Raw genomic sequence first — 14,127 nt, forward strand, 5'->3', positions numbered from 1 at the left:
TGCACACTGCTCTCCTGCCAACAAAAGCCTCTACCTGTTTGCACCTCTCCATCCCCACACTTGCCCTTTTTGTCCGCCCAAGTGTCATTTAGATTTTGTCAATAATGCCTGACCCCAAGCTGCAAAACAGATGTTAAACATGAAGAGACGCGGCCGCTAATTGCACCACTCAGAGGTCGAAAGGGGTCAAGGTGGCAGTGCCCCCCCCACAACTCAGATTGTGACTGATAGCGAACAGAGACAGAGTGGAAAGTTAAAAACAAAGCTGTCCGATTGTTAAGGACACACATAAATAACACTCTTGAGGTATAGCTGCAGCACTGCTGCCAGGAAAAGTCACTCACATGTTTGGTCACTGGATGTTTTGGCACCTTATGAGGGTTCTGTGAATATGTTTGTGTTTTTGACCTTGACTTGTGTCCATATGATGGTTTATATCTTGGTTTAAGCACCAGCGTTGGTCATTGATGGTCAACGTGGACTTAAATGACCCACATGCCAGACTAGACATGTGGGTTTTGTCAGGCTGTGGTTCTGTTTCGTTTGCTATGTCTTATATGACTTTCGGTTTTGCCTCTAGTCAGGTTTGATCCGAACTCCGGATGCAGACTACTTCCTCAGACCCGTGTCCCGTGACCTCGCTCAGAGGGAGAACTTCACAGCCCCTTCCAGCCACCAGCCGCACATCCTCTACAGGCGGATGGAGCCGAGAGGTCCGGATCCCCGTGTGCGCCGGAACAGAGCCGCCGATTCAAGCTATCACGCGTCCTCGCAGGCAAGGGACGGCGAAGACCAAGAGTATCGGCAACAAGGGAGAGGCGACATCTTAAACGACCGGACGGAGCATCGCGGCGACGGTCATCACCATGGCAACCATCACAGCGACTACAGACACGGGGGGAGACAGAGGCAACACTTCTGTGGAAGACGGAAGAAATGTATGTAAGGGCAATTTCTCGTTGATCTCCACATGGCAGCACGCTGCCCTCAGATCTTACCCATAATCCTCTATGTTGTGTTTTTTTCAAACACACATGTCAAAAATGGCACCTGGAGCGAATTATAACAGAATACTGCACATTTTTCTGCATGACTTCATGATCAATATGGCATTAATCTAGCCTACAGCGCATGTCGGGGATATTTAACTTTGGATCTTTTTACTATAACACATAAATTAGATTACATGGAATGTTATTCCTTCTCTCCAAAAAGTCATGTTGTCGTTATAGCCTTTATAATCCCTCAAAGAAGTTAACATTTGACACTTGAGTGGGAACATTCCCACCTAGCTTCACGGATAACTCTGCATACTCGAGGGTCACAATATTTTTATATTGCCTGACATAAATGCTTTAGTTATAGGAACTCATTGGAGTTCCGTATGAAAATGGTTGCTAACATGTGTAAATACATCATCAGGCAGTAGTGTTAATAATTAAAAAAAACCAAAATACAGCTGACCTATTAATGGTGTAGAGGAGGTTTCGGTGCACATACCAGATATTGAAAAAATCCTCCCTCCGCAGACGGTTATCTCCCATCTCTGTCAACGTTTTCTCAGGTCGCATTAGCGACGTGACCTAGGAAAGGTTAAGGCAAATGTTTGATATCCGGTTTTACGCCATGACAAATGTTTTCTCTCCGCGGATTAGCCCGAGATCAGTTAACATCGCGGGTGTCACAGGGGTCATCGGAAAGCAAGCACACGGGGATCGGACCAGTACCGCCACCATTACCCCGCAGAGCCACAGCTGGCGGTCCCTCGTGAAAACACGCGGGTGTTTACATTCCCTCGGGGTGACATCACAAAAACACCTGTGCCGCGTTTCAGCCAGAAAGGCAATTTGGCCGCTCACCTGTCGTCCAGCTAGATAAGCAAATGTTTCAGCCTCTATGGTTTATGGCAGTGACGGGTGAATGCTCGGATAACCTGAAAGTGGGAGGACACGTTCAGTTTTCTGAATGGAACTTCCCTGTTCTTATCCTTTTATCTGCCTCACATCCGTGCGTATCATGATTTATATCTACTGATGATCAGGTTTCCATGAATTTCTGAGGCAACGCTGCTGGAAGGTGGGATGAATGACTCGCTGTAGAGGCAACTGAGCCGATATTCCACCCTTAGCTCGGTGGAAGTTTAACAGTAACAACTGCAGAGTAATTAACAAAAAAGAAGAAAATTGTGTATCCATGACATCAGTATGGAGTAAACTGCCATTTTCTGGACCATTGCTTTGATTTTTCCTCAACACGTCAGACCTGATTGATGATATCAATTGATTTTCCATCAGTACCATCAGTTGGTACTTAAAGATATGTTTCTTCCACCTTCTCTTATTGTCCTATTTAGACATGCCCAAACCTCCAGAAGATGACGCCTTTATCCTTCCCGATGAGTACAAGTTCATCCCACGGAACAAAAGAGCCGTCCTGATGAAGACCCAGCACAGCCGCAAGCTCAACGTGGAAATGCTGGTGGTGGTGGACAGAAAGATGATGGACAACCACGGCCATGAGAACATCACCACGTATGTTCTGACTGTGCTGAACATGGTGAGGACAGACACTAAAACTAAAGTTTTGGGGTTTTTTAATATTAAGTGTTATTTTTATGGGTTTTGGAAAGCAGCGCTTTAGCCATTTGCAGCCCAGCTGTTCTCACTTACACTACAAAAATGTACATCAGCCTTTAATTCCCCTTTAATGCAGCCATTATGGTCATTTTCGGGCTCATGCTCAAGGTCAAATGTCAAATCGTATCATGATTACTTCAGCCCTGCTAGGGTTAAAACATTTAAAACGCAGGGCACTATTGTAAAACAATTTTATATACAATAACTTATGTTATGGGTCATGACAGGTACCAGCCATACACAGTTATAATCAGAAATCTATTTAAAATTCACAATAAAAAAATATGTGGGATTGCAGACAGGTTAGGTAGCAGCATGCTAGCATTAGCATTTTAGTTGTTAACCGCAGATGGTCAGCGGAACTACATTTTTTGGCCTTGCTTTACACTTCAACCTTGGTTGGAATTAATATTTGGTACTCAGTGCAAGAACATGTGTATTTATTTTGTCTGCCTCCCTTTCTCACGTGTGAAAACATGAACCTGATAGCGTGGTGAGATCACATTGACACCCCAGACCCCGATGCCCCCCCCACCCTTCTGCTGGTCTGCAAGCGCATTCCGCTATGCTCGTTTTGCTACTTACTGACAAATCCAAAGATAATCCGCTATTTTCAACACGCCCCCCCTTCCCATTTCTGGAGGTCGACCTGCTGCAGCCACAACCCGTCTCTCAGAGGAGTCATCTGGGGAGAGTCTGGGGTTTCATTAAAAGCAACCCCCCTCCCGACCACATCTGTCTGCTCTGGCACACACAATAAATGGGTTCTTTGGGGTCATATTGTGCGTCCGGGAGGCAAAATTTACAGACAAGAATGTGAGATTTAGGATATTATTGCTACAGTATAAAGGGACGGTGATGCTGATGCTGATGGTGATGGTGATGGTGATGGTGATGGTGATGGTGATGGTGGGGGTGAGGGTGATGGTGGGGGTCTGGAAGCAGCAGCTGCATTCTCATTCAGTCCATCATTGATCAGTAAAGACCTCCTCTTGTGTTCCCTCCAGGTATCAAGTCTCTTCAAAGACGGAACGATTGGGGGGAACATCAACATTGTGATAGTGGGCCTTGTGCTTCTGGATGAAGAGCAGGTGAGCGCCCCCACAGCCTGGTAAGAGCTTCAGGTGATGGTCATTTCTTTGCCTGAACCTCAAGCTTTCAGAGGCCTTGGAGGTCTTTTCTCTGGGTTTTCCTGGTGAGCCAACGCTCCGACAGGAGTTAATTACAGGGTACACATTTCCTCGGAGCAGATATAAGAACAGATATACAGGTACACTATCCGAGAGAATCAGTCAAGAGCAGCTTCTGGTGTCCACCGGTGTCTGACGTCACAGTGCTCCCGTGGAGGGGGAACAACACTTCAAAACATTTTCAAACAATTTGGGAGGATTTACATACATATACCGGTATAGATATAATAATGGTCCTGTTTGTATGTTAAACAGGCATTTGTGCAGATAAGCACTAAGCTAGTCCCACGCGTCTCACAGTCTGCTTTTATCTGCTGTATCTCCCAGGAGGGGCTGGTGATCAACCACCACGCCGACCACACACTGAACAGCTTCTGCCACTGGCAGTCCACCCTGAGAGGCCGGGAAGGCAGGCACCACGACCACGCCATCCTCCTGACGGGCCTCGACATCTGCTCCTGGAAGAACGAACCCTGCGACACTCTCGGTACATCTGGGCCTCTTGAACCCTTCTGGGGGCGAATGCAAAGCAAATACGTGAGGCAGGAATAAGACACAGATGCAATTTTCAAAATAATGACATGGAGAAGGAAACAAAATGACCGGCTCTTGATTTAGCGGAATCACATGGGTGCCATCTGCCTCGCTTGTGTGTTTATTTCTTGCTCCAAAAACCAAATATGTGACTCACACTCATGTCAGCCTTTCTCTCCGGTGTGTACCCGTTCTCCTGCACCCTCTTCATGTGATGCAAAACAAGGGTCACATTAGGCGAGCCAGATGGTTGCGATCTTTCCTGCAGTGCAGGTTCATACATTCACATGTTTTGCAGAAATCGGAGGTTTGCATATACGTAAAAGGGGGAAGAGTGTTTACAGTTTAATCAGATTTGTGGCTGTTGACATTATGAAACTTCAGAGATTTCTTTTTTTAAAGTATGATTGCAGTTCAAGGCCTCTGTCAGCCCATCGTACACCGTCGTGCAAACTAACAACAGCTTGTTTGTGTTAATGAGCGGCCCGGCGCATTGTTGTGCTGCGCACTGTGAGAAAAGCCCCGCATCGTGTGTCCCAGCGAAGCCCAGGCTTCAACATGTCGGGGCTAGCGCTAGCGCTAATCGTCGTGCTCATGAAAGCGGAGTTCAAAGGTCTACGCGTGTGCATGCAAGTGTGTGCATGTGTATGCTCTGCGTGCATTTACAACATCAAAAAAAAAAAACACTCCCAAATGACCACCAGTGCTACCAAACAAACCATAACATGGTTTGTTTGCCTTAGCGTAAAGCTCCCCATCCCTAGTGTTTTCTTCCATATTTCAAAATGAGTGCATAATATAAATGATCTACTGTTGATAGAATGGAACTAAAAGTAAGTTCTCACAGTCCGTCCGCCTGCACTGTTTAATATTTCTATTTGCTTTATTTATGCACACAGTAAGGTTACTTCTGGGGATTTCTTTTCAATCTCCAATGAGTCAGAGTCATAAAATGCAACACAAGGCTAAGTGATGTGTTTGGGTGGCTGGACCCGAGACACGAGTCGAAAAGGGGTTTATTAAAGAAGCAAGAAAAAAGAAGTAAAACCAGATCGCGTCAGAAAGTGAGTGGGGGATCAAATAGAATCTCGTATTTCAATAGCGAGTGTTTGATATTTAATCCCCGAGCGCCCTGTAACTGATTTAGAGCAGCTTTGATTTTTTTTCCCTTTAAATTATGGTGTGTGGTTGAGGTGTAACTTTAATTTCAATGTTATTGCAGGTTTTGCCCCAATCAGTGGGATGTGCAGCCGGTACCGGAGCTGCACCATTAACGAAGACACGGGACTGGGCCTGGCCTTCACCATCGCCCACGAATCCGGACACAAGTACGTGTTTCCGATACATCCTGGCATGAACATGCAAGAGTGTAGAATGTCATACCGGAAGAGTTTGTTAGTCTTTGTTCTTACTGCTTTGTTGTTCCCAGTTTTGGAATGGTCCATGATGGCGAAGGAAACGTCTGCAAGAAGTCCGAGGGCAACATCATGTCTCCGACGTTAGCCGGCCACAACGGCATCTTCTCCTGGTCGGCCTGCAGCCGCCAGTACCTCAGCCGCTTCCTCAAGTGAGCAGCTCGCCATTTCTTTCCTTTGAATCATCGCATCCTGATCGCAGGTCCGTCCAACATCTGGTGGTGTAAATTGCAAAACTCGCCAGCCAGCGCCGAAGTTTCAAACATGTTTCAGCCACCTTTGTATGCAATGTTATTCTAACATGTCCCTGGTAGCTGAATAAGGGCCTGATGATGTATCAGTTAGACAATGTTAAAGAAAACCTATAGATTGCACTGTGCATGTGTGAGTGGCCCTGAAATATAGCTGACACAAGGAAGGAGTGCATACGTTGTGTGTGTGTGTGTGTGTGTGTGTGTGTGTGTGTGTGTGTGTGTGTGAAAACAGATAACACAGTGTCAGTGTCCTCCACTAAATTTACCAGTGTGTTAACTGAACTGTCAGGTCTCCCGTTTCACATTGGTGGAGACAGACAGTGTATTTCCTCACTGCGTTATTAGAGCTGGGGGGTGGGGGGGGGGGTGACCTCACTTTTGTTAGAGCTGTCAGCCTTATATTAAAATCCCATCAACCCACTGGGGCTGGGAGAGCTCTGCAGCCCGGATCGTGCTGGCATTTTTGCCGCACGCTGCCCAGATCGGGACTGAAAGCGTTCGGGAATTTCAGATGAACTGATGGGTTGTTGCCGTTTGTGTCACACCCAGTTTAAATCTGCCTCTTTTGAGTCAGCTGTGACAGAGGGGTCGCATCAACACAGCCCGGAGCTTTATCAGAGCTGCTGCAGCTGGATTTTGAAACAGGATCTCTTTGTTAACGCCGGAGCGACACGTCCAAAAATCCCACGAAACACAAACGCGGCAAGATTCTTTGTCTCTCAGGCTGGTTCCTTCCTAGCAGCCTTTCAGCTCCAGCGAACACGTGTCCCCTGAAGACGCTCATGTGTTTGGTCTTTGAGTCAGATGGGAAGACAAGTATCACCTCTGGCTTGGTGCCAATAGCGCATGTGTAGCAGCGACTGGGAAGTTAGCTCAGATGAATGAAGGAATTAAAGGTGCGCTTGTTTTTAAACCGTTCAGGGTAAAATCAAGTTAGCTGTAGTTTAACTTTGCGACTTAATTCAACCTTTCCCCAATTCCAATGCACAACTGTGGCTCTCTCTTCAATAGTCACCCGTTTGTATTTTGCTGGTGTGGCCGAGGAGGAGCCAGATAGAATAGGAGCTTATTTAATTTATTAGTATTTTTATCTGAGGAGATGCCACAAGACTGTCACCAGGTCTCATGTAGCTTCAAGCTGCAACAGTCCCAGGCCTTCTCCAGCCCTTTCATCCAAGATAAAACATCCTCCACTGGAGTGCTGGTGTGCGCTGTGCGTCCACAGTGGATATAATGTGTTTTTCAGACACCTTATTAGAATATCTCTGCTCCACATCCATTGTTCTCTGCAGATGGATCCTCTGCTAAAGCAATCATGGCCGCTTATTGGCACGCTCAACTCGACCTATTTTTCTTTTTTTTTTACCTTTCCATGCTTTCCTCCTATTTTCTGCTCCCCTGACTGGAGCGTATAAGCTGTAAAACATCTCCTTGTAGTAAGGGGTGATATCAGCTAACACTGGAAACCCCCCACCTGTGCGATATAGGCAAGTTCTTTTCTTTTTTATGCCTGTAGTAAGTGAGCGTTTGATGCAATAAAACCATTGCTTTCATACCATGCACATTACTCTCAGCGTTTCAGTTTGGGCAGCTTGTTATGTTTCTATGGCAACTGTGATACCTAAAATGGGAAACAATGGAACCTCACGGCCTGAGACGTACACGCCTCCATTACACTGATGCACCATGGCACTCATTATTTGTTGAATTAACACTTCTACACCTTTCTCCCCTTCCATCGCCTGTTCTTCTGGATTTCCTGCCTTCGTTTCCTTCCCTCACTTTGTTCATTGTCCCATCCTTTAGTTCCGCCCAGTCTCTCTGCTTATCGGACGAGCCCAGAGCGGCCAAGGAGTATCGCTACCCCGAGAAGCTGCCCGGCGAGCTGTACGACGCGGACACGCAGTGCAAGTGGCAGTTCGGGGAGAAGGCCAAACTCTGCACCCTGGATTTCAAGAAGGTAGAGCAAACAGAAAAAAAACCCAAAACAAACAGAGCGGGAAGCCGAGAGCAGGAATGGGATGCGTGAGGTAGAGGGAAAAAGAGAGGGTGAAGAAAAAAGGGAAGGAAGGGGACTCATAAATTCTCTCTTCTCTCACACATAAAATAAACAGTCAGAGTTATAATGCTGCCCGTATAATACTCACTGGGATTGATGACTAAATATACACTGGAGTGTTGCCAATGGGAATCTCGCCTGGTTGCTCTCTCATTGTCTCATTATTACTGCCAGTGGCAGTAATGTAAATACCCTCTTAGAATTGACTGGTGCTCACTGGAAACCAGGATCATAAGAGCAACACCAGATGAAGTAACCTGAACGCAGCCACCAGTGTTTCGCTAATCAGTTTGGCATTTAAGGAGTGTAATGTGGCCAAAACTGTTGGTGGACTCAAGAATAATGTGAATGTACATAAACATGACACGGGTGGAAGGTTGCCATGGCGATCCAGACCAATTGCATGTTTTTAATAGTCAGGGAATTTTGAGAGGATTGGCATAGGGAATGTGGCTTGGCAGCTAGCCAGCGGCTTTCCTCTCCTCGACCTTCGCTTTTGACCTTTTTCATTGTGTTGAACAGAACTGGGCCGGTGTTAGGACGACCGCTGGAGGCGACCCCATGTTATCAGCACGCAATGTTTTCCCCAACATGCCCGTCCACGGAGTCTCAGCTGTCCAATATTTGAGAAATGTTTGCTCATGCACGGTTTTGGTCTCAGACTGTCCTCAGTGATCAGGCAGTTTTAATCTGTAGATTTAAAAAGATGCCAAACCAGACTGAAGTTCTTGGACTTTAGTTTTCGGACAAGTTTGTTGTGTAAGAAACCCGTAATTCATGAAAACGTGGCAGGTTGTGTCACTGGAAAACATACGCAGTTTTCTGTGGTATCCTTGGTTTGACTGCAAAGTTAAAACCTGCGACTAGTGAGGCTTAAATGGTAGAAATACTTACTGTTGCTCTTTCTCTTCTAATCTTCAAGGATATCTGCAAGGCTCTGTGGTGCCACCGTGTTGGGAGGAAGTGTGAGACCAAGTTCATGCCAGCTGCTGAAGGTTCAGCCTGCGGCCCCGATATGGTGATTAAACATGTGTTCTGCACGTGTGTGTGTGTGTGTTTTGTGATACACTTGCAGGTCTTTTATCCCGTGGATGGCCTCAGAACACTGCCTAAGAGAGATTTTTAGAAGCTAGCAATGAACTCAATAAAAAGGGAAGTTGCTAGTTCAAACTCCACATAAATCTACTAATTAAAATAAGGCGGGACCACTGTTAGCAGCCACTCTCAAAGTGCTCAGACAAGACGGACTTTAAAACAAACATTTCCTTACTTAGCCATTGTGAAGTGGGCTACCTAATGTTAACAACTGTGTGACATTTGAGAATAAAAGGCCAAGATCATATATTTGTGTGTGATGGAACTTCTACTTAATTCATGTGATTTTACATTCGGTTTCACTAGATGACAGTAGAGTGCCCCCCCCCTCTCTCTCTGTCTCTATCTCATCACTTTCCTTCAGTGAGCAGCTGCGCTCCGTTTGCTGCTGATGCAGCGCTACCATGCCACTGGGGGTTCAGGCCAAAAAACAGCCAGCACTCTTTATTTATTCTTTGTTTCTTTGGCTGTTTATTTTATGACATTCCCGTGGCCCTAGCCCCAGTTTCGGCCACTCATTGACAATTTCTTCTCAGTATATTAAACTTGATGGCTTAATCACGCCCTCTCCCTCCGTGGGACAATTAATGCTAACAATGACGGCCTCGCTCAGGAATCTGCGACACTCGGGTGCAGGAGGAAGAGCGAGGAGAAATCAGCTGTTCTGCTTCTTCCTCAACGACCACAAGATTAGGCGGAGAGGGTGCGCGCGTGTGTGTGTGGGATACTGAGTGCAGGGGAGGATAGCTCAGAGCAAGAACAGCTGATTATACAACCTCCTATTAATATAAATGCAGATGCAGGTTGTGTGCGTGCGCAGTATTCCACGTGCTTGTGGGCGACTGGGTGAGTATACAGTGACTGATGTCATCCTGACATTTGCAAATCCTGTTCGCGCCTGAGCCAGGAAACGGCTTGTGACATAATGTTGCTTTAAATGAGCCCAGAATGTGCAAAGCGCTCTCACATTACATGCAGGGATTTGGGGTGAAATGGTGCTCGTTTTGGAACGCGCGGATCAGCCTACGGTTGGCGCGTTCAGCAAATAACGGGATTCTGGAGCATTAGGCAAGTGTTATGTTCAATATTTTCACAAAATACACTGCAGACGGTCTGGCTTTTGGCTTTTTTATTCCCCATCTGCCATGTGGAACACGACTGGCTGGGTTTTTTCTGGCTGCTTAATCAGAGTGGCCTCTGTGCAGCGGGATGGCGGCATCATGGGGGGGATTATGGACCACAGGAAAGCATCTCTGTCCCTCAAATGCACACATCATGCACACACTATGTGCATAGGAATGATGAGTATGAGAATCTAAAGTGCTGTTTCTATGGTAACTTTTTCAGTTACAAGTAGAACACATATTCCCCACATATTGTTACTTAACCTTGTGCAAGTTCATGTAGGAGGAGCAAGGGTTCCATCCTATAAGTCACTAACAGTATAGGCAGTAGTAGTTGATCTTTGGATGATCAAAGGTTAAAGTACCTCCAGTATCTGGAACGCTGCCAAAAATAAATCTTTTTTTCCTGGGCCTATGCTGAATATTTCCTGAATATTTCATGAAAATCCATTTCTAATGTTTCCAAGTTATTTTGCTGACAGTTAGACAAACCCCTGCCGACCTGTCCCATAACCTCCTTGGTCTGCGTAGCTTACGTGGGGAGGGAGTTTCATACGTATCGCATTTTCTGCAACACACCGCAGATTTAATATCTCATCTGTCCTTTCCTATTTCTCACTCTAAGTGTGTTTTGTGACTGTATCTTGTGCAAGCTATGTGTTGCGTGTGCTGTTTGCTAACCAATCACCTAATTAAATCAAAAGCAACTGGCTGTAAAATGTAAGTCATGAATATTGCCTCACTTTACATCCAAACAAGCAGGCACCAGAGTATACCCGATTACAGTCATAAATGGCAAAAGCATACGACCCCCATCTGCGCAGGAAATGCGTCGACGTTGCCGCCAGGCTTCGCAAAATACATAACAGGCCTTAAGACTGATACCTAAAACACGTGTAATCTGTAGCTTACAGCAATGCACGTTGGGTGTTCGATAGATACAGCACAGAGCTGCAAGAGATGCATGTATCTGCCAGAAATGCGTGTAAGAAAATATCCAAGTCAAGTGTGACACTGTTTTTCCACTTATCAGTTGCGTTTGGCGTAGCTCCGTTAATTCTAGCTGCTGACAGCTCATAGCAGAGGCGGTCCAATACGGTTTTACTGGATGGACTGAAAAGACGTAACGGGGAATAGACAGCAGTAAAAGCTGAGTCACTCTCAAAGCACAGGCCTCTTCTGTTCTTTTTTGACAGTAAGTCATTGTAAAGATAAAGAGCTGGTTTGAGCTAAGTGTAGGTTCCTCAACGTGCTCCGCTATCCTTTTTACTTTGCCGCTCATCACTCCACTTCCTGCCTTTGTCCAGTGGTGTCGCAGGGGCCAGTGTGTGAAGCGGGGTGACGAAGGCCCGAGGCCCCAGCATGGCCAGTGGTCAGACTGGTCGTCCTGGTCAGCATGCTCAAGAAGCTGCGAGAGTGGAGTCACCTATCGGGAGAGGCACTGCAACAATCCCAGGTTTCTACTATTCATTTAGCAAATGGACTTTTTCACTTTTTTTTATGTTTGTCTCTTTGTTTTAATATAATCTTAAGCTTTTGAGTTGACCTTAAATGTTGAACATTTTTAAGAAATGTATGCATAAAATAAAAAAAATCTAAAGACAGGAAATTTAAATTAATATTCCTACTCAATAAAGAGTAAAATCTTTCATATTTCTTCCTTTCATAAATCTATCTACAGTTTACTCTCAAGGTCTGTTTAAATACTTGTTATTGCTGTGATTCTACATTTTCTCCTCATGTCGATGCACATGTCATCAGGTTTTGAATGATTCCATGTTTCCAAGAGAAAAACTGGGTCGTTTTTACTTTATTGCGCATTAAAAGCACATTAAAAATACTCACTGCCATCGCAAAGTTACTGTGATTGCATCAGCTGCAGCCAAGACTCTGTTGCTCAGGACACAACAGAGTGAATAACTCATGGATCCATCATCACCTCACTGTTCACTCAGCCCAGGACTAATCATTCACTCAGGATTATTCACACTGCCAGTCAGTAAAGGGGGGGGGGGGGGGGGGGGGGGCTGTTTAAAACACTGAGGCCTCTTCTTTATCATGCACTGCCAAGAGTCTGACAAGTTAAGATGGTGCTGGTGGTGATCAAGGAACACAAGGTTGGGCTGGGGAAACCAAGGAAGGGGGTGACGAGTTGAGAAAGATGACATAAAAAGGAATTTGGGAATGAAAAGTGATATAAAAGGAAGGGATCTTAGAATAAGAAAGGGAGATCAGTGACAAATGTGATTGGAGAGATTACAGAAGGCGCGATAGCTGTCATCTGGGGCGGGGGAGTCTGAAGACCACTGCCTGGGGTGCTACACCTGCGATCGGACTTCACAAAGCTTCTTTCATGCGGGGCTAACAGAGCGAACCCCTACATAGTAATCATGCTAATAGAACAGCTTCAAATGAAAATCCGTTTCCAACCTAAACCAATACTTCCATTTAAAATAGCTCACAGTAGTGGGGTTTTTGCCCCCCCACAAAAAGATGTTATTTTCTTGATCATTTCTCTGCAGACCCGCCTACGGAGGCAAATTTTGCGAGGGCTCCGCCAGGTCGTACAAGCTGTGCAATACGGTTGATTGCCCTCCCAACACCACAGACTACAGGGCACAGCAGTGTGCAGAGTTCAACAGCAGGCAGTTCAGAGGCTGGCACTACACCTGGAGGCCATATACCAAAGTGGACGGTAAGCCAAGCCTGCCCTGAATATGGGGGTGATAAATACTAAAATAAAAGTGTCCTGTTTTTACATCTGTGGTTGTGTTGTTGCCGTCCAGATCAAGATGTTTGCAAGTTGTACTGCTTTGCTGAAGGCTACGACTTCTTCTTCGCGCTGGCCAGCAAAGTGAAAGACGGCACCCTGTGCTCCCAGGACAGCTCTAATGTCTGTATTGACGGACTGTGCGAGGTAATGCTAGGGAACATCACGTAAAGAGGACAGGAAGTAGTTTTTTTCAACCACTACTTTGTGAACCACTACTTGTTTTTCCACAGAGAGTGGGCTGTGACCGCATTTTGGGGTCTGCAGCTGCGCCTGACGCCTGCGGCATTTGTAAAGGCGACAACTCCACCTGCAAGATCTATAAAGGACAATACACCAAGCAGCATTACACCAACCGTACGACTTATTCAACCTTTTATACCAAAGGCTTCCAAAGTGCTTGAACTTTTTTACTCCTTCTCAGAGTATTATGGAGTGGTCACCATCCCAGCGGGGGCTCGAGGTATACGTGTGATGGAACTGAATACATCCAGCTCCTACCTGGCTGTCAGGGACACCCAGAGACGATACTATCTGAATGGGCATTGGACAGTAGACTGGCCAGGTCGGCATGCCATCGCTGGAGCCATTTTTGAGTACAAGAGGCCTTATAACAGACCAGAAAGCCTAATATCAAGTGGCCCGACCAACGAGACGCTTGTCATTGAGGTGAGTGATTATCTTGACCAGGAGCTGGTTCGATCGCCACATTTTGTGCTGTTTCAACACTTTTTCTTTCGTCCTTAGGTGTTGTTGCAAGGCTGGAACCCAGGTGTACGCTGGGAATACACCTTAATGAAAGCTGATGAAAAGAGGAAACACAATTATACGTGGGCCATCGTACGCTCCCAGTGCTCAGCAACCTGTGCAGCAGGTGAGGTGCTTTTATCTTTTTGAGCTCATATTGGATATACGTATGAGTAAGCTGCAAGCTTTTACGCTCAAAGGAATCCAATATTTTGGTAGGTTGAGGTGGCTGGAAATGAGAGGTCATCTTCAGATCTTAAATCTGGGTCAGTACCTCTCTGATCTATAATAAGCCGTTTAGCT

The 14,127-nt window shown here is 45.9% G+C and overlaps 1 protein-coding gene across 1 annotated transcript in view; it reads left to right on the forward strand.

Annotated features, from left to right (window-relative positions):
* Positions 1–14,127, forward strand: part of LOC130532798 (A disintegrin and metalloproteinase with thrombospondin motifs 16) — a 35,207-nt gene that overhangs the window by 10,317 nt on the left and 10,763 nt on the right. The window contains exons 4-17 of the mRNA XM_057045653.1: positions 581–938; positions 2,354–2,556; positions 3,644–3,727; positions 4,154–4,313; positions 5,583–5,688; positions 5,790–5,927; positions 7,836–7,989; positions 9,011–9,106; positions 11,615–11,763; positions 12,830–13,002; positions 13,094–13,224; positions 13,311–13,434; positions 13,502–13,746; positions 13,825–13,951. Coding sequence (XP_056901633.1) covers positions 581–938; positions 2,354–2,556; positions 3,644–3,727; positions 4,154–4,313; positions 5,583–5,688; positions 5,790–5,927; positions 7,836–7,989; positions 9,011–9,106; positions 11,615–11,763; positions 12,830–13,002; positions 13,094–13,224; positions 13,311–13,434; positions 13,502–13,746; positions 13,825–13,951 — 2,248 coding nt within the window. The remainder of the gene's footprint in view (positions 1–580; positions 939–2,353; positions 2,557–3,643; positions 3,728–4,153; positions 4,314–5,582; positions 5,689–5,789; positions 5,928–7,835; positions 7,990–9,010; positions 9,107–11,614; positions 11,764–12,829; positions 13,003–13,093; positions 13,225–13,310; positions 13,435–13,501; positions 13,747–13,824; positions 13,952–14,127) is intronic.

Source organism: Takifugu flavidus, chromosome 10 (genome assembly GCF_003711565.1).
Source record: "Takifugu flavidus isolate HTHZ2018 chromosome 10, ASM371156v2, whole genome shotgun sequence".
Lineage (NCBI taxonomy): Eukaryota > Metazoa > Chordata > Actinopteri > Tetraodontiformes > Tetraodontidae > Takifugu > Takifugu flavidus.